The 23,186-nt window shown below is 50.3% G+C and overlaps 1 protein-coding gene and 3 long non-coding RNA genes across 12 annotated transcripts; 3 read left to right on the top strand and 1 right to left on the bottom strand.

Annotated features, from left to right (window-relative positions):
• Window positions 1-279: 279 nt before the first annotated feature.
• Window positions 280-5,093, top strand: LOC116273243. The gene is made up of 2 exons (XR_004181658.1): window positions 280-2,270; window positions 4,494-5,093. It is a non-coding gene; the product is annotated as an uncharacterized LOC116273243 (long non-coding RNA).
• Window positions 5,094-6,324: 1,231 nt separating this feature from the next.
• Window positions 6,325-23,107, bottom strand: LOC110743407. Its single transcript, XR_004181660.1, has 7 exons — window positions 23,058-23,107; window positions 22,783-22,913; window positions 14,326-14,483; window positions 12,840-12,904; window positions 12,474-12,623; window positions 8,269-8,554; window positions 6,325-7,816 (listed from the first exon to the last, which is right to left on the bottom strand). It is a non-coding gene; the product is annotated as an uncharacterized LOC110743407 (long non-coding RNA).
• On the top strand, window positions 12,551-23,186 carry LOC101026699. Of its 9 annotated transcripts, XR_004181659.1 has the most exons (6): window positions 12,900-13,016; window positions 13,224-13,339; window positions 14,313-14,530; window positions 17,961-18,005; window positions 20,882-21,071; window positions 21,770-23,186. XR_004181659.1 is itself a non-coding variant. In XM_031662196.1 (4 exons), exons 1-4 carry the CDS (start codon window positions 12,558-12,560, stop codon window positions 22,764-22,766), a joined length of 747 nt encoding a protein of 248 aa, XP_031518056.1. In that variant the 5' UTR covers window positions 12,551-12,557; the 3' UTR covers window positions 22,767-23,186. The 9 variants fall into 9 exon arrangements, 8 of the variants coding, with proteins under 8 accessions (XP_031518056.1, XP_031518059.1, XP_031518058.1 ...); XM_031662196.1 differs by lacking the exons at window positions 14,313-14,530; window positions 20,882-21,071 and adding an exon at window positions 12,551-12,673 and having other exon boundaries at window positions 12,843-13,339; window positions 22,678-23,186; XM_031662199.1 differs by lacking the exons at window positions 14,313-14,530; window positions 20,882-21,071 and adding an exon at window positions 12,551-12,673 and having other exon boundaries at window positions 12,843-13,339; window positions 17,961-18,041; window positions 21,893-23,186.
• Window positions 18,578-19,603, top strand: LOC110742448. Its single transcript, XR_002520172.2, has 2 exons — window positions 18,578-19,100; window positions 19,172-19,603. It is a non-coding gene; the product is annotated as an uncharacterized LOC110742448 (long non-coding RNA).

Raw genomic sequence — 23,186 nt, 5'->3', positions numbered from 1 at the left:
CAGGTGGAGCATTGTTTTCTAGTTTTGGGTGTTGGGCTGGGAGACCATGAGGAGCAGTGGTGGTGTTTCTCGTTGAGGATTGTGGAGCTGGAGATACAGGGTGGAGGCGTTGTTTTTTCTGGTTTGTGGGTGCGTGGGCTGGGCGTGTGGCGGAGCTGGGTTGGTGTTTGTAGTTGAGGGTCGTGGAGCTGGGAGACCCATGAAGGAGCTGGAGTTGGTGTTCCTAGTTCAGGGAGGTCATGAGGTGTCGATGGCCGGAATAGCCGCTGACAGGGTGTTTCTCGTTGAGGGTTATGGAGCTGCAGATACAGGGTGCAGCGTTGTTTTCTAGTTTGTGGGTCGTGGAGCTGGAGACCCGTGGAGGAGCTGTCGTTGGTGTTTCTGGTTGCGGGTTTGGAGTTGAAAACACGCAGAGGAGCCGTTGTTGGTCTTTCTAGTTGAGGATCGTGGATCTGGAGATCCGCGGAGGAGCCGGTGTTGGTGTTTCTAGTTGAGGATCGTGGAGCTGGAGTCCCGTGGAGGATCCGGTGTTAGTGTTTCTTGCTGAGGGTCATGGTGCTGGAGGCCTGCGGAGGAGAAGCTGTTGGTGTTTCTAGTTGAATGTCGTGGAGCTGGAGACCCGCCAGGAGCCAGTGTTGGTGTTTGTAGTTGAGGCTCATGTTGCTGGAGACCCGCGGAGGAGCCAGTATTGGTGTTTGTAGTTGAGGTTTGGGGAGTTGGAGACCCGTGGAGGAGCCATTGTTGGTGTTTCTCGTTGACTGTTGTGGAGCTGGAGATATAGGGTGATGCGTTGCTTTTTGTTTGTGGTTTGCGGAGCTGGAGACCCACGGAGGAGCCGGTTTGGTTGTTTCTAATTGAGAATCGTGGAGCTGGAGACCTGCGGAGGAGCCCATGTTGGTGTTTGTAGTTGAGGGTTTTGGAGCTGGAGACTCGCGGAGGAACTGCAGTTGGTGTTTCTAGTTGATGTTTGTGGAGCTGGAGCTACAGGGTGGATCGTTGTTTTCTATTTTGTGGGTCGTGGAGTTGGAGACCTGTGGAGGAGCTGTCGTTGGTGTTTCCAGTTGAAGATTTCGAGTTGGAGACACGCGGTGGAGCCATTGTTGGTGTTTCTAGTTGAGGATCGTGGAGCTGGAGACCCGCGGAGGAGCCGTTGTTGGTGTTTCTCGTAGAGGGTTGTGAAGCTGGAGATACAGTGTGGAGCATTGTTTTCTAGTTTGTGGGTCATGGAGCTGGAGAGCCGTGTAGGAGCCGGTGGTCGTGTTTCTCATTCAGGGCTGTGGAGCTAGAGATACAAGGTGGAGCGCTATTTTCTGGTTTTTGGGTCATGGAGCTGGAGACCTGTGGAGGAGCTGGAGTTGGTGTTTTTAGTTGAGGGTCGTGGAGCTGGAGATACAGGGTGATGCTTTGTTTTCGAGTTTGTGGTTTGCGGAGCTGGAGACCCGCAGAGGAGCCGGTTTTGTTGTTTCTAATTGAGGATCGTGGAGCTGGAGACGTGCAGAGGAGCCCATGTTGGTGTTTGTAGTTGAGGGTTTTGGAGCTGGAGACTCGCGGAGGAACTGCAGTTGGTGTTTCTAGTTGATGTTTGTGGAGCTAGAGATACAGGGTGGAGCGTTGTTTTGTAGTTTGTGGGTCATGGAGCTGGAGACCCGTGGAGGAGCTGGAGTTGGTGTTTCTAGTTGAGGGTCATCGAGATGGAAACGGCAAAGTAGCCGCTGTTGGTGTTTTTGTTTGACGGTCATGGAGCTGGAGATACAGGGTGGAGCGTTGTTTTCTAGTTTGTGGGTCATGGAGCTGGAGACCCGTGGAGGAGCTGGTGTTGGTGTTTCTAGTTGAGGGTCATGAAGCTGGAGACCCATGGAGGAACTGGAGTTGGTGTTTCTAATTGAGGGTCATCGAGGTGGAGACGGCAGAGCAGCCGCTCTTGGTGTTTTTCTTTGAGGGTCGTGGAGCTGGAGATACAGGGTGGAGCATTATTTTCTAGTTTGTGGGTCACGGACCTGGAGACCCGTGGAGGAGCTGTCGATGGTGTTTCTGGTTGAGGGTCGTGGAGTTGGAGACATGCGGAGGAGCCATTGTTGGTGTTTCTAGTTGATGATCATGGAGCTGGATACCCGTGGAGGAGCCGTTGTTGGTGTTTCTCGTTGAGGGTTGTGGAGCTGGAGATACAGGGTGAAATATTGTTTTCTAGTTTGTGGGTGTTTGACCTGGAGACCTGCAGAGGAGCCAGTGCTGGTGTTTCTCGTTGAGGGTTGTGGAGCTGGAGATACAGGGTGGAGTGTTGTTTTCTAGTTTGTGGGTCGTGGAGATGGAGACTCGTGGAGGAGCTGTCGTTGGTTTTTGTGGTTGCGGGTTTGGAGTTGGAGACACGCGGAGGAGCCATTGTTGGTATTTCTAGTTGAGGATCGTGGAGCTGGAGACCCGCGGAGGAGCCGGTGTTGTTTCTAGTTGAGGATCGTGGAGCTGGAGTTCCGTGGAGGATCCGGTGTTAGTGTTTCTTGCTGAGGGTCATGGTGCTGGAGTCCCGCCAGGAGCCAGTGTTGGTGTTTGTAGTTGAGGGTCGTGTTGCTGCAGACCCTCGGAGGAGCCAGTGTTGGTGTTTCTAATTGAGGTTTGGGGAGTTTGGAGACCCGTGGAGGAGCCATTGTTGGTGCTTCTTGGTGACTGTTGTGTAGCTGGAGATATAGGGTGATGCGTTGTTTTCTAGTTTGTGGTTTGCGGAGCTGGAGACCCACAGGGGAGCCGGTTTTGTTGTTTCTAATTGAGGATCGTGGAGCTGGAGACCTGCGGAGGAGCCCATGTTGGTGTGTGTAGTTGAGTGTTTTGGATCTGGAGACTCGCAGAGGAACTGCAGTTGGTATTTCTAGTTGATGTTTGTGGAGCTGGAGATACAGGGTGGAGCGTTGTTTTCTTGTTTGTGGGTCGTGGAGCTAGAGACCTATGGAGGAGCTGTCGTTGGTGTTTCTGGTTGAGGGTTTGGAGTTGGAGACATGCGGTGGAGCCATTGTTGGTGTTTCTAGTTGTGGATCGTGGAGCTGGAGACCCATGGAGGAGCCATTGTTGGTGTTTCTCGTAGAGAGTTGTGGAGCTGGAGATACAGGGTGGAGTGTTGTTTTCTAGTGTTGTGGGTCGTGGAGCTGGAGACCCGTGGAGGAGCTGCCGTTGGTGTTTCTGGTTGCGGGTTTGTAGTTGGGAGACACGTGTAGGAGCCATTGTTGGTGTTTCTAGTTGAGGATCGTGGAGCTGGAGACCCGCGGAGGAGCCGGTGTTGGTGTTTCTAGTTGAGGATCGTGGAGCTGGAGTCCCGTGAAGGATCTGGTGTTAGTGTTTCTTGCTGAGGGTCATGGTGCTGAAGACCTGTGGAGGAGAAGCTGTTGGTGTTTCTAGTTGAACGTCGTGGAGCTGGAGACCCGCCAGGAGCCAGTGTTCGTGTTTGTAGTTAAAGGTCGTGTTGCTGGAGACCCACCGAGGAGCCGGTGTTGGTGTTTCTAGTTGAGGTTTGGGGAGTTGGACCTTGGAGGAGCCATTGTTGGTGTTTCTCGGTGACTGTTGTGGAGCTGGAGATATAGGGTGATATGGTGTTTCCTAGTTTGTGGTTTGCGGAGCTGGGGACCCGCGGAGGAGCCGGTTTCGTTGTTTCTAATTGAGGATCGTGGAGCTGGAGACCTGCAAAGGAGCCCATGTTGGTGTTTGTAGTTGAGGGTTTTGGAGCTGGAGACTCACGGAGGAACTGCAGTTGGTGTTTCTAGTTGTTTTTTGTGGAGCTGGAGATACAGGGTGGAGCGTTGTTTTGTAGTTTGTGGGTCACGGAGCTGGAGACCCATGGAGGAGCTGAAGTTGGTGTTTCTAGTTGAGGGTCGTGGAGCTGGAGACCCATGGAAGAGGTGGAGTTGGTGTTCCTAGTTGAGGGTCATCGAGGTGGAGACGTCGTAGCAGCTGCTCTTGGTGTTTTTCTTTGAGGGTCGTGGAGCAGGAGATACACGGTGGAGTGTTGTTTTCTAGTTTGTTGGTTACCGACCTGGAGACCCGTGGAGGAGCTGTCGATGGTGTTTCTGGTTGAGGTCGTGGAGTTGGAGACATGCGGAGGAGTCATTGTTGGTGTTTCTAGTTGATGATAGTGGAGCTGGATATCCCCGGAGGAGCCGCTTTTCGTGTTTCTCGTTGAGGGTTGTGGAGCTGAAGATACACGGTGGAGTCTTGTTTTCTAGTTTGTGGGTGTTCGAGCTGGAGACCCGCAGAGGAGCCCATGGTGGTGTTTCTTGTTGAGGATTGTGGAGCTGGAGATACAGGGTCGAGCATTGTTTTCTGTTATGTGGGTCGTGGAGCTGGAGACCTGTGGAGGAGCTGGAGTTGGTGTTTCTAGTTGAGGGTTGTGGAGCTGGAGACCCATGGAGGAGCCGGAGTTGGTGTTTCTAGTTGAGGGTCATCGAGGTGTCGATGGCGTAATAGCTGCTGTGGGGGTCTTTGTTTGAGGGTTGTGGAGCTGGAGATACAAGGTGGAGCGTTGTTTTCTAGTTTGTGGGTCGTGGAGCTGGAGACCTGTGGAGGAGCTGTCGTTGGTGTTTCTAATTGAGGATAGTGAAGCTGGAGACCCATGGAGGAGCTGGAGTTGGTGTTTCTAGTTGAGGGTCATCGAGGTGGAGATGGTGGAGTAGCCGCTGTTGGTGTTTTTGTTTGACAGTCATGGAGCTGGAGGTACAGAGTGGAGCGTTGTTTTCTAGTTTGTGGGTTATGGAGCTGGAGACCCGTGGAGGAGCTGGAGTTGGTGTTTCTAGTTGATGTCTGTGGAGCTGGAGATACAGAGTGGAGAGTTGTTTTCTAGTTTGTGGGTATTAGAAATGGACACCCGTGGAGGAGCTGGAGTTGGTGATTCTAGTTGAGGGTCGTGGAGCTGGAGACCCATGGAGGAGCCGGAGTTGGTGTTTCTAGTTGAGGGTCATCGAGGTGGAGACGGCGGAGTAGTCGCTGTTGGTGTTTTTATTTGAGGGTCGTGGAGCTGAAGATACAGGGTAGAGCGTTGTTTTCTAGTTTGTGGGTCGTGGAGCTGGAGACCCGTGGAGGAGCCGGTGGTGGTGTTTCTCGTTGAGGCTTGTGGAGCTACAGATACAAGGTGGAGCATTGTTTTCTGGTTTGTGGGTTGTGGAGTTGAAGACCTGTGGAGGAGCTGGAGTTGGTGTTTCTAGTTGAGGGTCATGGAACTGGAGACCCATGGAGGAGCCGGAATTGGTGTTTGTAGTTGAGGGTCATCGAGGTGGCGATGGCGGAGTAGCTGCTGTTGGTGTCTTTGTTTTAGGGTCGTGGAGCTGTAGATGCAGGGTGGAGCGTTGTTTTCTAGGTTGTGGGTCGTGGAGCTGGAGATCCGTGGAGAAGCTGTCATTGGTGTTTCTGGCTGAAAGTTTGGAGTTGGGGACACGCAGTGGAGCCATTGTTGATGTTTCTAGTTGAGGATCGTGGAGCTGGAGTCTCACAGAGGATCTGGTGTTGTTTTTTCTTGCTGAGGGTCATGGTGCTGGAGACCTGTTGGCGAGAAGCTGTTGGTGTTTCTAGTTAAATGTCGTGGAGCTGTAGACCCATCAGGAGCCAGTGTTGGTGTTTGTAGTTGAGGGTCATGTTGCTGGAGTCCCGCGGAGGAGCCGGTGTTGATGTTTCTATTTAAGGTTTGGGGAGTTGAAGACCCGTGTAGGAGCCATTGTTGGTGTTTCTCGTTGACTGTTGTGGAGCTGGAGATATAGGGTGATCCGTTTTTTTCTAGTTTGTGGTTTGCGGAGCTGGAGACCCGTGGAGGAGCCGGTTTTGTTGTTTCTGATTGAGGATCGTGGAGCTGGAGACCCGTGGAGGAGGCATTGTTGGTGTTTCTAGTTGAGGGTCGTGGAGCTGGAGACCCATGGAGGAGCTGGAGTTGGTGTTTCTAATTGAGGGTCATCGAGGTGGAGTCGGCGGAGTAGCCTCTGTTGGTGTTTTTCTTTGAGGGTTGTGGAGCTGGAGATACAGGGTGGAGCGTTGTTTTCTAGTTTGTGGGTCACGGACCTGGAGACCTGTGGAGGAGCTATTGATGGTGTTTCTGGTTGAGGGTCGTGGAGTTGGAGACACGTGGAGGAGCCATTGTTGGTGTTTCTAGTTGAGGATCGTGGAGCTGGAGACCCGTCGGAGGAGCCAGCTGGTGGTGTTTCTCGTTGAGGGTTGTTGAGCTGGAGATACAGGGTGGAGCCACTGTTGGTGTTTCTAGTTTGTGGGTCGTGGAGCTGGAGACCCATGGAGGAGCCAGCTGGTGGTGTTTCTCAGTTGAGGGTCTGTGGAGCTGAGAGACTAGCAGAGCAGCTGGAGTGTTGGTGTTTGTAGTTTGTGGGTCATGGAGCTGGCAACCCGCGGAGGAGCCGGTGTTAGTGTTTCTAGTTGAGGGTTGTGGAGGAGAAAACCTGCAGAGGAGCTGGTGTTGGTGTTTCTTGTTGAGGGTCGTGGAGCTGGAGACCCGTGGAGGAGTCTGTGTTCATGTTTCTTGTTGCAGGTCGTGGAGCTGGAGACCTGCAGAGGAGCTGGTGTTGGTGTTTCTTGTTGAGGGTCGTGGAGCTGGAGACCCGTGGAGGAGCTGCTGTTGGTTTTTGTAGTTGAGGGTCGTGGAGCTGGAGACCCACGGAGCAGCCGCTGTTGTTGTTTCTAGTTGAGGGTCGTGGAGCTGGAGACCTTCCAAGGAGTCAGTGTTGGTGTTTCTAGTTGTGGGTTGTGGAACTGGGACCCGCGGAGGAGCCGGTGGTGGTGTTTCTCGTTGAGGGTTTTGGAGCTAGAGATACAGGGTGGAGCGTTGTTTTCTAGTTCGTGGGTCACGGAGCTGGAGACCCGTGGAGGAGCTGTTGTTGGTGTTTCTGGTTCAGGGTCGTGGAGCTGGAGACCCGCGGAGGAGATGGTGTTGGTGTTTCTTGTTGAGGGTCATGCAGCTGGAGACCCAAGGAGGAGCTGGAGTTGGTGTTTCTAGTTGTGGGTTGTGGAGCTGGAGATATGGGGGGAGCGTTGTTCTAGTTTGTGGGTCGTGGAGTTGGAGGCCCACGGAGGAGCCTGTGTTTGTGTTTCTAGTTGAGGGTTGTGGAGCTGGATACTCGCGGAGGAGCGGTGTTGGCATTCCTAGTTGAGGTTTGTTGATCTGGAGATATAGGGGGGAGCGTTGTTGTTCTAGTTTGTGGGCCCTGGAGCTGGAGACCTGGGGAAGAGCTGATGTTGTAGTTGAGGGTCGTGTAGCTGGAGATGCAGGGAGGAGCTGGTTCTTCTGTTGTGTAAATCTGAAGGTCGTCGAGCTGGAGATCCACGGAAGAGCTAGTGCTGAGGTTCAAGTCTGAGAGGCTCGGAGCTTGAGCCCCTGGGTGGAGCTGGAGCTGCCACTGTCTTAGGTTGTAAAGCTGGAGACCTGAGGAGGAGCTGGTGTTGCTTTTGTAGTGTGAGGTTTGTGGAGCTGGGGACCCAGGGAGGAGCTGGTGTGTTTCTAGTTGGATTGTCATGCAGTTGGCGACCCGGGGATGAGCTGATGTTGTCCTAGTTTGAGTGTCGTGGAGCTAGAGACCCACGGATGAGCTGGTGCTGCTGCTGTTTAAATCTGAGGGTGGTGGAGCTGGAGATCCGGGGAAGAGCTGGTGCTGCGGTTCAAGTCTGAGGCTGTCAGAGCTGGAGCCTCCAGGAAGAGTAGGTACTGCCACTGATGTCTTAGGTTTTGGAGCTGGAGCCCTAAGGAGAAGGAAGGCTGGTGTTGTAGTTTGAGGTTCGTGGAGCTGGAATCCTGGTCAGGAGCCAGTGATGCTGTTTAAGTCTGAAGTTCGTGGAGCTAAACATGCAGCTGATGTTGGGGAAGTAGAGAGAGAGAGAGAGAGAGAGAGAGTGTTACAGGACCCCACTTGAAACTGTACATGTAGCTGAATCCCAAGCAAGTTAAACCTGGGAGCTTCTCAGTCCTCGTGATCATTACATTTCTTTTTCTTTTACACAGTTTGGATTTGTTTTCTGTCTCATGAGACAGGAAGACCCTGATTAATACCCTCAGGAATTGAAAAGCTTAAAAAAAACTAAGTGATTTTGCTATAATCATAATAATAGAAATTGAACTATGATTATCCTGGCAGACAAAATCAGACACCACACACAATATATATCTTTTCAATCAGTTAGTAAAATAAAATATAAATTGAAAAATAGACCCATGCAAAGCTATAAAAAGTTATTTCTTGGAGAAGCGATGGATGACAGAGATTAATCTGAGAGTTACTATTAATGGAGAAACTTAGAACTTACCATTTTTCCTGTGAGGTTTCGGTGCTGATACTGATACTCTGTGAGTTCTGGCCGCTGAGTCCGTTTGCACAGCCTGGCGATGCAGCAGGTTCACAGAAGGGCCATGTCCCAGCTGCTCCTGCTCCACTATGATGGTGCGGCCTCTGCTCTGTGTCGTGAGGGGAGACCAGGCCTTTTATCACAAGCGTATCCATGGTGAGGTTCTGTGGATGGAACCTCATGGATGTTCCTTCCTGATGTTCATCGGCCATCTTGCTATTTAATGCATCTTGTTTATAACTGTCTTCTAAATATTGAATAGAAATAAAGCATTGGTACAATATGGGTAAAATATAAAGAATATCAACACATTGGACACAGAGGACCTCCACCAAGTTTAGGGAATAGAATCTGAAGAGACATAACTTCAGATGTTCCCTGGAGGCCCTGCCTGAGTCCCAGTCCCTTCCCTTCTCCTACAGAGGGAATCACTTCCTGCTTTAATCTTTATTGTTCCCGTACTTTTCTTCACAGTACGTTTCTTTCACTGCGTATGTGTACATCCCAAGAATGCCATTTAGTTTTTGAACTTTCTGTTTTCTTTTTGAGGCAGGGTCTTGCTCTGTTGTCTCGGCTGTAGTTTTGAACTTTGATGTGAGGAAATTCTCCTGTGTGGCTGCTCCTACGCTGCATGGCTCTGAGCATCTGCTCAATGTCTGTTTTTGTCTTCCATTCTCCCCCTGAGACCCACCCACACTGATGTGGTTCATTTTCATTGTGTGATCTCCCATCTCCGTTCTCCCCAAGGCCCACCCACACTGACGTGGTTCATTTTCATTGCTGCGTGATCTCCCATCTCCATTCTCTCCCTGAGACCCACCCACACTGACATGTGATTCCCAGTCTCCGCTCTCCTTAAGGCCTGATTCCCATACTGGGACGTGGTTCATTACCATTGCTGCGTGATTCTCATCCTTATTCTCTCAGACTCCACTCCACACTGACATGATTCATTGTCATTGCTTGATTCCCCTGGGCTTCGCTCTTGAGGGAGTACGGAAATGTTCCTCTAGCGTCCTGTGGTGGAGTACCACAGGCTAGCCCTTAGGATCAGGTTTTGCTAGGAACGTTCTTGGGCATTTCTTTTTACACACGTGCAAGTTTCTTCGGGTCAGTAGCTTTCAAGTTTTAAAATTTCATCCCAGGTAAGAAATGTAATTTTCCTCATAACCCACAACACACCCCCTTTCATATACAAGCGTAACAAAAATATATTTCATAACTATTCTTAGCAGTGCCTGGTGTTCCTGCTACTCTCCATTCTCTCCAACACTGGCATTGATTGGGTTGTGGGATTTCTGCCAGTCTGGTGGGTGTCACATGATATCTCCCCGTTGGGCTGAGCCCCTCTTCGTGTTTTCATTAGCTGTTCCTCCACATCTCCTCTTCTGTGGAGGGCCGGTTCAGCTCTTTTGCCCAGTTTCTGTTAAGTTGTTTGAATTTTTGCACTTTTCTTTTATTATTCCAATTATTATGTTTTTGAGACAGAGTCTCACTCTGTCACCCAGACTGGAGTGCAGTGGCGTGATCTCAGCTCACTGCAACCTCCACCTTCTGGGTTCAAGTGATTCTCCTGCCTCAGCCTCCTGAGTAGCTGGGATTACAGGCGCACGCCACAACACCCAGCTAATTTTTGTATTTTTCCTAGAGATGGGGTTCCACCATGTTGTCCAGGCTGGTCTGAAACTCCTGACCTCAGGTGATTCTCCTGCCTCAGCCTCCCAAAGTGCTGGGATTACAAGCGTGAGCCACCATGTCCAGCCTGCCTTTTTCTTTTTCAAAAGGACTCTTTATAGATTATACCTATTCATTCCGGTGACTATCTGTGTGGCAAGCATGGGTTTGAATCCACCAGGATGAACATGGAGGATCTCCTCTCTGGTGGCAGAAGAGACAGAAAGGGATAGGAGGGGAGAGAGAATCAGAGCCAAGAGGAGGCTGAGTCAGGCGGGGGTTGCAGGCTGCTGTGAGGACTTGGCTGCTTCTCTGAGTCGGGTGGGATTCGCAGGGGATTTAAACAGAGGAACCATGGGATTTCCCCTGTGCATTTCTGCCATGGTTGGCTCAGCTGAACACACCTCTGGAACAAGACTTGGCCTTGGACACCCAGAGGCCCTTGGGTGAGGGTTTACCTCCTGGCATGGCCACTGACACATCCACGTTTGGCGCCCACACGACTGGGCGGCCCCAAGACCTGCTCTGCCTGGGCTTCCCCTTGGTGGCATTTCTCAAGTTTGTCCCCTCTCAAGTCTGCCCCATCCGGAAAACCAAACACCTCTCTCTCCTACATGGAAACCCCGTCAGAACCTCCCGACTCACGGCATCCCGTCAACATCACAGTCCCGACTTCCCCACACGACAAGCCCATGGGACCCCCTGATGGACCAGGACAGCGTCAGCACTAAGACACGCCCTGAAACTCACAGAAAGAGCGGACCAAGACGACGGGAACTGCACAGGGCACTGAGAGCTGCAGACACCCAAGATACTGTCAGAGACGGAAAAAGGTATGGCCGTGGCTGACACAAAATGTTACTCAACATTTATCACAGGCCTAAATGGAGAACATAACACTATAAAACCATTAGATAAAAACACAGGGGAAAATTTGTATGGCCTGGGGTTAGGTGAAAAGTTCTTAGACATGACACCAAAGGCATGATTCATAGAAGATTGACAAATTAAATTTAGTCATAATTTAAAATTATAATTCTATAAAGCAATATAAAAATCTTAAAAGAATGAAATGCAAACTATGGGCTAGAAAAAAATATTGGTTAATCACACATCTCACAATGTACTGGCACGCAGAATATACGAAGAACCGTCAAAACTTAACCATAAGAAAGTAAAAACCCCAGTATTAAAGAGAAGGCAAATATTTTAATGGAGCCCTCATCAAGGAAGGTATAAGGAGGGCATATTGCCCGAGAAAGAGGCTCAACATCATAGAGATGCTGGAGAAATGCCAGTCAACAGTACCTCTGCAAATCTATTAAAATGGCTAAAAACAGACAAAAACCACGGGCCAACCCAGCTTCTAGTGACGATGCAGAGGAACCGGGACCCTCATAAGCGGCAGTGGGAATGGGAGGGATCCCGCCATGCTGGAACGTGGTCCGGGAGTTTCTTATTGAGTTAAGCACATCCTTACCACGTCATCCAGCAACCCCACTCCTGAAATTTCCCCCAAGAGAAAACTTAAATGTGCACACACAAACCTGCACTCAAGTGTTTAGGCCTCATTGCTCATTGCCAATAACTGGAAGAAAACAAATTGTCCATCGGCAGGAGAAGGCGTGAACCAACGCGGATGCTTCCACACAGGGGGCACCAACCAGCAGCAGCAGGTGCATGGAAACATGCACCCAAAATGCCCCAGGTCTCCCGGGCCACATGCCCGGTGAAGAAAGCTAGTTTTGGTGGGCACAGGCCAAAGGATGCCGCCACATGACACCTTGGAGAAGACAGTGCTACTGTGTTGGGAAGCAGGGCAGTGGTTTCGAGGGGCTACGGGTGGAGGGGCAAATGGAGGCGCTCTCTGGGGCGAAGGCTGAGCACCTGCACCTCACCGTGGGCTGCGGCTGAGAGGCTGTACAGCAGACACTGGCTTCAGTACATGCAGACTGAAGGTGGAAGGCGCCCACAAGTCAAAGACAGAGGGTGTCACCTCCATGAAACAAAAACATAAAAAAAAAAACCTCCTAAAATTAAGAAAAAAACACAAAAAGTATTTCATAAGCACGTTGGACTTTGAGTTGACACAATCTGCCTGGGAGCATGGAACAAACCACCGGCTTGGCGACCCCGGAGAGGGTGGAGGGTTTAGACCTCAATTGAAGGGCTCAGTACCTGGCTATAGGAAATAACAGAATTCAAAAGCGGCAGGGAGGAAATAATTTCTGCTGATGAGGTTGCATTTCCCCAGATAGCTGGCAGAGTAAATTAAAGCAATATTGTAAAACAATGCACATCTTGATGGAATCTCAGGATCACAAGGTTGTGTTGAAAGAGATTTGAACGTGTCCAGGAAAGAAGACAAATGAGCTGAATCTTGCAGCTGCCCTTCAATGGGGGCATGGGCCGGGTGGCAGTGATTCTCCGTGACATTGCAGGAATTCTCCTGGTTGGATCCTCAGGAGCCTTTTCTTCTTGTCCACACTCACCTTTGGGGGTTGGTGTGGGTCCTTGGTAGTCATGACTGCACTCGGGGCCGGGGGCCTGCTGAGGCTGCTCTCCATGTTTCCAAAATGCAGGGGTTTGTTCCAGATCCTACTGCTCAGCACACAGAAAGCCAGTCACTGAGACGATGGTTACTGCCAGTGAAGAAGGCGTGCATCAGGAGCTGCAGGCTAGGAGATGGGAGGTCAGCCTCAAATGCATTTTCTTGACTGACTGTATAGCAGGGAAGAAATGTGACTATGTGTAAGGAAAACAGGAATTAGGGGGAGAGAGGAAGAGGAGTTGGTCAGGAGAAGGCAGGTGGCTGATCAGGCACTCATGATGGGTGAAGGGTTTGGTGTCTCACTGACCAGATGCCGTGATCTGCTGAGTCTCTGTTCCTTCACACTACCTGGGAGGCCTGATGGTCAGTTTCCTGAGACAGGAACTCAAATAAGACACGTCACGTTCTCAAGTTTCAAGACCACAAGGATCCATTTCGATGTTATTCAGAGAAACCATGAACATCAGTTCTCTGGGACAATCAGGTCAGTTCAACACCAGACCCGATCTGCCATGACGCCTGCTGCTCAGCCCTCAGATAAAGTCCAGAATCCAGTGTCCTCTCTCCAACCCCAGCCTGGTCCCACACCCTCACCTCCCCGCTACGCCCTGGACCTCATTGCTGTCCCGCCGCAGAGGGGTCAGGGAGCTGCACACGCCCCGCGTGCACCTGGGCATGTGGCATATTTCAGATGCACCTGGTGTCACTGTTCGCACAAACCCGAGTGGGAAGAGATCCAAATGCTCGTTCACGGCAGATGGATGAGGGCGTCCCAGCAAGTCCCTCAGGGGAGTCAGCCAGCGCAAGGTGAGGGACCTCCAGAGACATGAATGGGTCTCAGACAGCGTGTGAGTGGACGAAGCAGCAAAAACACACACTGCTAGTTCAGTCAGTTCTGTTGAGCTCAGAATAGTCCACATCATGTTGATGTTTTAAACCTGGGGCTCACATTCTTCATTCAAAATATGGCAAGGACTTTAGAAGTCATCTAAAGTATCAATAATTTGAAGTTCTTTAATACAAAAAGTATAGAATATTACCTTTGTCACATAGCAACAGGGAAATGGAAAAAGAAAATTGACTTATGTTATTTAATGGCTAGGAAAATATTCTTAAAAAGGTATCTCAGGCACAAGTGAATCTAAGAAATGACCAATTTCTTTCTTTACATAGATAAATATAAGGTTAGATCCCTGTAAATAAATGAAGCCATTAAGGGTAGAGTCCCACAGATCACAGAACTGACCCAGCATCCAGCTCTGCTCACGATTTCAGGGAGTAATTTCTAGGCACAGGTCGAGCTGGAGAAGCTGGGGACCCTTGTGGCCCCACTGTCCTTCCTGCCTCACAGGGTCTCTGAGGGGTGCCTGGAACATTTCCTCTTGGGCTTTGAAGATCATTTCACTGAAACGCGACATTTTCCAGGTGCCGTGGGCCTGAGCCCAGAAACCTCACCTGCGACAGTGGCTCCCCAGGAGTGAGCACCAGGCACTGTCAGGGGTTCTCTCCCAGCACATTTACAAGGACTTGATGGGTTCTTCTTCCTTCAGGAGCAATCCCAGTGGGCAGAAGGAGGGGACGGGAGGCCTGGCAAATGCTCCTCCCCAGCTCCATTCCGAGCTCCATGGGGCTCTGGCAGGCCTGACGTCTCATGCAGATGAGGGATTAGGGTTCCTCCCCTGCCTCGCTGTTCTCAGGCCCTCATGGCACCCTCCCCACCCCCGTGCAGCCGGCGGACCCTGCTCCCACCCAGCTGTTCTCAGGACTCTCATCCTTCCAGGACGACGCCCTACCTGGAGCACCCGTTCCTGTGGCGCCCCCAGTCCTGCACTGCAGCGCTCACCCTGTCACCTCCATGGCGAGACCATCCTGGAACCGTGATCAGCCCATCGGTGTCATCCACTGTCCTCCTAGCCCATTTTCTGTGCTTGTTTCTCGTTCCCAAAACATCCTGAAATTACAAGAAATTAACTTTTTTCAAGTCTCTGTGCTTCTGAAGTAGGTTTGCCTTAATATAACATTGATGTATTTTTAAGGGGCATTTTTAAAGCTGTACTTCAAGAAATATTTCTTACATTCTTTTGAAGTTTTTTTTTTTTCTTTAAGACGGAGTCTCACTCTGTCTCCCAGGCTGGAGTGCAATGGCGCGATCTTGGCTCCCTGCAACCTCCACCTCCCAGGTTCAAGCGATTCTCCTGCCTCAGCCTCCTGAGTAGCTGGGAATTACAGGTGCGCGCCACCATGCCCAGCTAATTTTTGTATTTTTAGTAGAGATGGGGTTTCACCATGTTGGTCAGGGTAGTCTCGAACTCCTGACCTCATGATTCATCTGCTTTGGCCTCCCAAAGTGCTGGGATTACAGGTGTGAGCCACCACGCCTGGCCGGTTTTGTTTTTTTTGTTGTTGTTTTTTAATCAAATACAGTTGAGGCTCTCTTGGAGATCCCACATTAAAAAGAACTGAGACAAATCAGACCTCAGAGGCAGGACAGTGCCCTGTGAAGCACATGTCCAGTCCCATCACTGTCCTTCCCTCACGTGGGCCCAGGGATGTGGGTGATGGTATTTGTTGCCCCGGTGATGGAGCAGATTTGATCTGCCTGTGTGGGAAGGGGTTAACTCAACAGGCCTGGTCAGACCCTGCACGTTCCTAGGAAGGGCCCTTGACTGGCTCCTGGGAACTGAGCTCTTGCAGTGTTCTGACTGATGAGAGAGACTTGAGCCATGTTGCACTACTTTGTCTGGGTAGTTGACCAACAAGGTGATGGATGGCAAACACCTGCTTTCCCTGTGGGTGGCTGGAACTTCCCGGACTGACCCCCAGGTTCAGGAGAGCCTCCCTGGTCCGCACCATGGCACTAGCTGTCCCAGCTCCTTGCTGGAGGAATCCAGTGCACCCTGTGTGACTCCGCTGGGAGGGGCTCTGGAAGCGCCTGGCTTCCCCAGCAGCCCTTTCCCTTGGCTGGTTTAGTCTGTACCCTTTCAAGTTGGAGGGTGGTCTCAGGGACCCCCATGCAGTCTGTCATGCTTGCTTTCACCAGAAACTCACCTTGGCAGGGCTTCAGGGGAAGGGTTGGGATTTGGTGACAAGTGACTCCATGGCCTGGGGCCAAGCACAGCATCTACTTAGGTTTTCAGGCGGATGCCCAGGTATGTCTAGCACCTAATGTAACTGAGGCATGAAATGTCTGTGCGCCACGATGCTTCAGCTTGTTACGGGCAGTTAGGCCTTGTGGTGGTTCTCTCTTGGTTTCTCTCTTGGTTTCTGTGGAGAAGCCAGACCCTGCTGTGGTTGGCAAGGAAGGTGAGTGGAGATAGCAGGAGTGTCCATCCCTCAGGAGCCCTTTCTAGTGGAGTGGCTGACTCTCTCTGATCCTTGATTCATCCCAGGGCAACCTCTGCTCTCCTGGGCAGTTCTTAGAATACTCCAGAAGACCCCAGTACAGCTATCCGGTTCCTCCTGGACCCCAGCTCTCAGGAATGCACCATCTCTGCACTCTCTATGCGCGCCCATCCAGACGGCACCTGAGCTTCCCCATGCCTGCACTGCAGGGTTAACATCTTGCTTGTGTTTTAACCTGTGTTGCTTTGGTTTAAAGCTTGTTTGGCCGTGTTATTTGCTGAGATGGCCCAGAGAAGCTTCTACTTATGATCAGGACACCTCACAGTGCAGCCTTCACTTGAGGACTTAGGTCTCATCCAGGTCCACACAGTCCAGGGCCACGGATGCAGAAGACAGAGGAGAAGAACCTCATGGCACGAAGACAGAGTATTGATTGCCCAGGAGGCTTCCAGGAGCTTTGGCTCCTGGGGCTTCTTGTCAGCACTGGGTCAGAGCAGGTCACCCTTGTGTGCAGACACTAGGTTCTTGTACACAGCGGTGAAGAATGGGGGAAGACCAGATGGATTTGGGTGAGGCAGGGATGCTCCTTGGTGTTTAGAGTTTTCCTTTTTCTTTGCCTTGTGGGTTCTCTGTAGCTTATCTTTGTTTTTTGTAATACTAGTTTCCAGTAATTCTGACCTTTCCGAATACCTCTATATACATATGCCTGCCTACTCTCCCTCCAGCTACCTGTAAAGCCTGCAGAAACGTATTCCTGCAGATTATCACTCTATTCAGCCTAACAGATGCTCGTGGAGTGTTGCTGTGTGTGTGCCACGATTTCAGGGTTCAGGTGCACCTGCCTTTGTGGGAAGAGCACAGCTTCCCTGCATAACTGCTGGAGGGTGGGATCTTCCCAAGGGGCAGTTGGGAGGTGCTCAGGCAGAGTAAACGGATTTAAGTTCTGGGCTGGGAGAACATGGTACCCCGTGGAAGGCTCCCTGAGGAAGGAAAGGAAGGAGCTGGAGGGAGGGTATGTGCGTCTTAGGAGGGGACGCACTTCAGGTGAGAGCAGGCACGGCACTAGGAGGAGCCCCATGAGCCCAGAGTGATGACTCGTAGAGGCCTAAGGGACCATGCCAGCAGACCCCACCGCCCGTGCTCCACCGGGAGCCTGACATTGTTCTCTGAGATCGGGGGCTGTCTCTGTGTGCTGCCCAGGACTGTGGCAATTTTGTGTATAGAAAAAACAACTGTGTGTCTAATACAGATGGGGTATGAGGAGAGCCACTGGTCTTTCCTGACATTAACAATATGTTTAGTTCATTTTTAGTGAGTATGAAAGTTATTGAAGGTACAGATCACTCTGAAAATAGGCTCTTGTGTGTGAAGGTCATCAGTGAATCTTCACCCTCATAGTTGGTAAATGGTTGTGAGCGTTCAAGGGTATCAGATTCTACAGTGAATCCGAGGATAGCACAGTCTTCCTATTCAGTTTCAGGGAAAATCATATAAAGCCCAGACCGTAATTTGTCAGGAATGTTTGCAGTGTGGTGATGGATGTCTTCACCGTGCTTTGGGATGACTGCTGAGGGAGAACGGAAGGAGGGGTCTGGTACTTGCACCTTTCGGTAGAATTAGTGTGAATGCCACAGCGACCGAGCTGTGCTCAGGCGTCTGCCGGCAGTGGTGGCCTTGACGATGGATTTTCTGAAATGGGAATTTGTGAAGTTCTCTAACAAAAGTAAGTGCGAACTTCTTAACTTGGCTGGTGGCTGCATCCTTGAAAAATTCCGTGTGTAAAATGATACAGAACCATTTCTCGGTTATCTGTTAAATAAGAGTGCGCGTCCAGCCACGATGACTGTGGACGGCCACGGAGGTCTGGCAGGCCACGGAGGACTCCCATACTCAGCAGAGGGTGACCCACCAGGCAGTGCTTTGGCTCCTCCCAGGAGTCACGGCAGCTGACACGTCACCTGGAGTGTCTAGAAAACCACTACCCTAGAGCCCCTACTGCCTTTCCCGGGGCCTCCAGCTATAGATCAGGAACTCAGTGTCCCAGAAAGATTTTCCTTTTACTTTAACTCCTATTGTTTGCTTTCAGGCACGTGGACTCCCTTTAATCCAGTGACTGTCAGGTCGATCATATGTAAGTATCGGCAGACGGACACGCCTGGGCTTCTTTGTATCCGACCCGCTTGGGTACCCACTTGTGTTTCCTTTGTCTGTGGGTCCGTATCACTTTCCTCCCTTCTGGAATTCCACGTAGATGAGTGTAGGCCCTTTCATCCCTCTCCCCCCGTCTCTGTACCTTTTCATGTCTCTCCGTGTCTGTTTGCTTTATTCTTTATTCTGATGATTGTTAATGTACTGTTTGTTTAACCTGTCCTTTGTTTCTAATTCTAAAGATGACATATATTTAAAATTTCTAAATTATTAGTTCCTTTCACATGTTATCTGGGTGTTTTTGATAGACACTGCTTATTTATTTTTGTGATTCCATCCTTTATTTATTCAAATATTTCTCTTTTTTTTTTGAGACGGAGTCTCGCTCTGTCTCCCAGGCTGGAGTGCAGTGGCCTGATCTCAGCTCACTACAACCTCCGCCTCCCGGGTTCAAGCAATTCTCCCACCTCAGCCTCCTGAGTAGCTGGGACTACAGGCGTCTGCCACCACTCCCAGCTAATTTTTGTATTTTTAGTAGAGATGGGGTTTCACCATATTGGCCAGGCTGGTCTCAAAATCCTGACCTTGTGGTCTGCCTGCCTCAGCCTCCCAAAGTGCTGGGATTACAGGCTTGAGCCACCACGCCCAGCCGTATTCAAATATTTCATATGATAGTCTTCAGTTTTAAGAACATGTTTTTATTGAAAAGTGCTAGATATTTGTGACGTGGAGCTACTTGACAGTGTGTTTTAAGTCCTTGGGAGGGTGGTCTATAGCTGATTGTTTTTCCTGCTCAAGCCCACACAGAGTAACCAACACCTTGATGTTTCTGTAATTTTTGTTTGTTTTGTGGGTCCATGTGTAGCCTTAATGTGAGGGTCTGCATCATTTCTTTGGGTCCAGGGTCTCCCCAGCTGTACAGGTAGCCGGGTTTTTGCTTGTTTCTTTTAAGAGACAGGGTCTCCCTGTGTTGCCCAGGCCTGGTCTGGAATTCCTGGGCTCAAGCAATCGTCCTGCCTCAGTCTCCCAAAGAGTGGGGATTACAGGTGTGCACCCCCATGCCCAGACGGTAGCTGGGGTGGGAGCTGCAGCTCCAGGGGCAGGCAGGTGTTCAGGAGCGGAGTTCTGTGTCTCCATCCCCCGTACCAGGTGGGAGCTGCAGCTCCAGGGGCAGGCAGGTGTTCAGGAGAGTCATTCTGTGTCTCCATCCCCTGTAGCCGGGTGGGAGGTACAGCTCCAGGGGCAGGCAGGCTTGGGATGCAGGTGTTCAGGGAGTCATGTTTCCATCCCCGCCCCACTTGATTTCTGGAAGGTTTCCTTTGCTGGGAGGTGCGGCCCCCTTCACTCCTCTTTAATATGGAATCCCAGGTTCAGTTCTGCCTCACAGGGACCATGGCAATGTGTCTCGAGGTTTCCCAGGGCGGCCTGGGGCTTCTTCCCTCACCTTCCGTCCATGCGGGTGTTTTAGTCTTGTGAGGATTCCCTGAGTTCCCTGAGGAGCCCGTGTGTGGTAAAGTGTCTGAGTTGATGATTTAAAAAAAATCTGTGCCGTATTTGTGCAATAAAATACACAATGAATAACTAATGCTCATAGGAAAACATGTTAGATGTTGTGAAAGGAAAATCAACCTTGGGGACCCAAAATCACTAAGCTAAAGGGAAAAGTCAAGCTGGGGCTGCTGAGGGCAAACCCGCCTCCCATTCTGTCCAAAGTCACCCGTCTGCTCACCGAGAGAAATGTGTATCTGAGTGCCTCATCGGGAGAGGGTAACCGGCAACTCAGAAGAATGAAACCGTTTGTCTCTTACCTGCCTATGACCTGGAAGTCCCCTGTCTGACCTTCTCTTCAAGTTGTCTCACCTTTCTGGGCTGACTGAACCAATGTACATCTTACACATATTGATCGATGTCTCATGCCTCCCTAAAGTGTGTAAAAGCAAGCTGGGCCCCGACCACCTTGGGCCCGTGTTGTCAGGACCTCCTGTGGAGGCATCACGGGCGCATCCTTAAACTGGCAAAATGAACTTTCTAAAAAATCTGGGACCTGTCTCAGATTCATTTCTCTCAGTGAGCAGTGAACTCAACCAGTCCCTTTCAGCTCTAAGACTATGTGTTTTCTAGGTCAGGAGAGGAAACGGGAGGTACAGGAACGCTAGAGGGGAGAAAGCATGGAGAGATGGGAAAAGCACGGAGACAGAGATGGGGAAAGGGGAATCAGGAAGACCGAGAGGAGAGAGATGGGGAAAGGGGAATCAGGAAGACCGAGAGAAAAGGGGGTAAAGCAGAATGACAGAGGAGGTGTGAAGAGAGAGAAGCCCACTGGAGCGCTGAAATACTGAATAGTCTCCCAGGGGAGCTACTCAGGGTAAGAATTTCTCCAGGGACTGCTCTTTCAGGCAAGCACAGTTACACACATTTCTATGTTATGTTAAGTAAAAATCTAGTAAATGGCCTGGGCACAGTGGCTCACACCTGTAATCCCAGCACTTTGGGAGGCCGAGGTGGGCAGATCACGAGGTCAGATGAAGACAATCCTGGCCAACATGGTGAAAACCCATCTCGACTAAAAATACAAAAATTAGCCGGGCATGGTGGTGGGTGCCTGTAATCCCAGCTACTCAGGAGGCTGACGTAGGAGAATCACTTGAACCAGGGGGTCGGAGGTTGCAGTGAGCCGAGATTGTGCCACTGCACTCCAACCTGGCGACAGAACAAGGCTCCGTCTCAAAAAACAAAACAAACAAACAAACAAAAAAAAAATCTGGTAAATGAAATAAGTGGTCAGGACAAACTGGCTTCTCATCAATAAATCAATCAATGGCGCTTATGAAGTATTCATACGTCTGCCTCTTCTTCTAGACTACGCTCCTGTGTGCAACAGAACCTCAAACACACCATAACACACCTTTGAAGAATCCTTACAAGAATGCCAAGTTAACAATTATCTCTCACCACACTACCTCAGCAAAAAACCAAGAAGAAAAAATAAAATATTCTTCAACCCTTTTCAGGGACAGAAAGCATCATTTCAAAAGTCCAAGAAGGGGAGGTAAGAATTTCAAAAGTGAAAGTTACCATGAAAGGCTATAAAAGCTGGAGATGAGTCTGAAAAACAAATGGAAAATGAGTCACTTCAGGGCCTCTCCCAGCCTCAAAGCCAATTAATTATTACATTAGTAGGAGTAATTTTAAGCCTTCCAATCCACTCACCCTAGCCACAGGCAACAGTAGCCTCTCCAAGTGTTGTGGTTTTTTTTCCAAGCCTGCAGGCGAGTGAGCTTTTCACATGGCAGCCCCTTAGCATTGGATGTGGACCTGCCCTGTCTTTCACCAAGAAGCAAGCACTGTGCAGATCACTGAGTCATAAAAACCACCTGCTCTTACCAGCCTCCTCTTCCTCTACAGCAAAACTTCTAACCTGAGACATGGAAGCATGTAGAGGACTATGTGCTGGCAAACGAGGCGTTCCCGCTCAAGTCCTGCTCTTGCAAACGAAGCAGGGCGTTCCTTCCCTGTAAACAGGGAGGACAAAGGAGCCAGCTGCAAACAGCAGACCCTGGGGGCTTGTTTATGTGTAAACATCTTGAAAATCCAGAAAGGGAAAGGTCAGAAAAACAACAATGTGTCTTGTAACTTGGCAACATTCCACAAACTGTATAAAATAAAGCAGAGCCCGCCATGCCATTCGAGGCAGCTGCCATGTTTGTCTTGTCTTGTGTTGTCTTGTGTGTTCATTCCTTTGTTTAGGAAACACGCCAACAGAAGCAGATAGAAAGCCTCTACGTAAAATGTACCACTACAGCTAGAGGGCAGCTTTGCCTTTCTTCCATTCAATTACTCAGTCTCTCATGTCCCTAAACGCCAGCCCAGAACCATGGAACCTGAAGAAACACAAAACGCACTCCTCTGCATCAGTGAATTGATTGTGTGGTGGAGATATAAGTCTGCATGTGACTGACAGGTCCCCAACGTGGTGCCAAGTCAATCTAAACTAGAGAGAATTTCTGGCCAGGCCAAGCAGAGATTTCCTGGATGAAGTCTCTGAAGATTGATTTCCTAAACATTAAACATCACTGGTTTTCCAAAACTGGTTTTCTTTTTTTGTTTTTTTTAAACCCTGTTGCCCAGGCTGGAGGGCAAGTGGTGCCATCTCCACTCACTGCAGCCTCGACCTCCCAGCTCCACTGATCTCCCCACCTCAGCCTCCTGAGGAGCTGGGACTACAGGTGTGCATGGCCACAACTGGCTAATTTTTGTATTTTTGTAGAGATGGGGTTTTGCTGTGTGGCTCATACCAGTCATGCGATCTGCCTACCTGCGCCTCGCAGAGTGCTGGGATTACAGGTGTGAGCTACCACGCCCAGCCCACTGATTTGCTTTACACCCATTTTTTCCCTCATCAGTCCTTATGAAGGCACCTGAAACAAGGAACCGCCCCCCCTGAATTGAGAGCAGCAAAGCCTTGAGAGGGAACTTAGTTATTAAAACCCACCCCACACAAAATGCTTCTAAACGCCTTGGCTGACTTAATCCTTGCAATGTGCTGAGGTTAAGTATGATTATCCATCTCCTGTGAACAGGAAAACTGAGGCTCAGAGGTTAAATGATTGGCCCACGGTTCACTGCATGGGATAAAACTCGGCTGTCCCTGACAGGTCCCAAAGTCACGGCCTTCAGGCTCCCACATCATGCTGCCTCCCTCACCGGGGCTCCACACTCTCAGCCTGGAAAACATGAATTTTAAGAAAACCATGACTTACGAAAAGCAGCCAGTCCCAGCATTGGAACCAACAGGGCATAATTCCATCTGCTTCCATCACCACCATCCGCCCTGGAATTAGGCCGGATATTCCAGTTTGGGGGATCATTGAGGTTATTCATGGAGATATACCTTGAAGTAAAGAATAAAAACGTTAACTAGTTTTATTCAAGAAATGTTTTTCAGTTTTAACTATGTGCTGCACAGCACTGAGGCCCTACGGGATTCAAAGAAGGAAAAAACAAGACCAGGGTCGGGCGTGGTGGCGGCACACACCTGTGGTCCCAGCTACTCGGGAGGCTGAGGCAGGAGAATCGCTTGAACCCGGGAGGTGGAGGTTGCAGTGAGCCAAGGTCACACCACTGCACTCCAGCCTGGCGACAGAACGAGACTCCGTCTCAAAAA

The sequence above is a fragment of the Papio anubis genome, unplaced genomic scaffold (genome assembly GCF_008728515.1).
Source record: "Papio anubis isolate 15944 unplaced genomic scaffold, Panubis1.0 scaffold482, whole genome shotgun sequence".
Lineage (NCBI taxonomy): Eukaryota > Metazoa > Chordata > Mammalia > Primates > Cercopithecidae > Papio > Papio anubis.
The sequence above is the reverse complement of the archived record's forward strand: the minus strand, read 5'-3'. Positions and strand labels throughout refer to the sequence as shown.

Bases quoted from the DNA above. Each gene is read 5' to 3' on its own strand.
- LOC101026699 (XM_031662195.1), top strand. From the start codon at position 12,558: ATGCAGGGGTTTGTTCCAGATCCTACTGCTCAGCACACAGAAAGCCAG. The intron at 12,674-12,842 runs GTCAGCCTCAAA...CTCACTGACCAG, and splicing joins TGCAGGCTAGGAGATGGGAG to ATGCCGTGATCTGCTGAGTC. The intron at 13,340-14,261 runs GTGAGGGACCTC...ACCCCCGTGCAG, and splicing joins GGGGAGTCAGCCAGCGCAAG to CCGGCGGACCCTGCTCCCAC.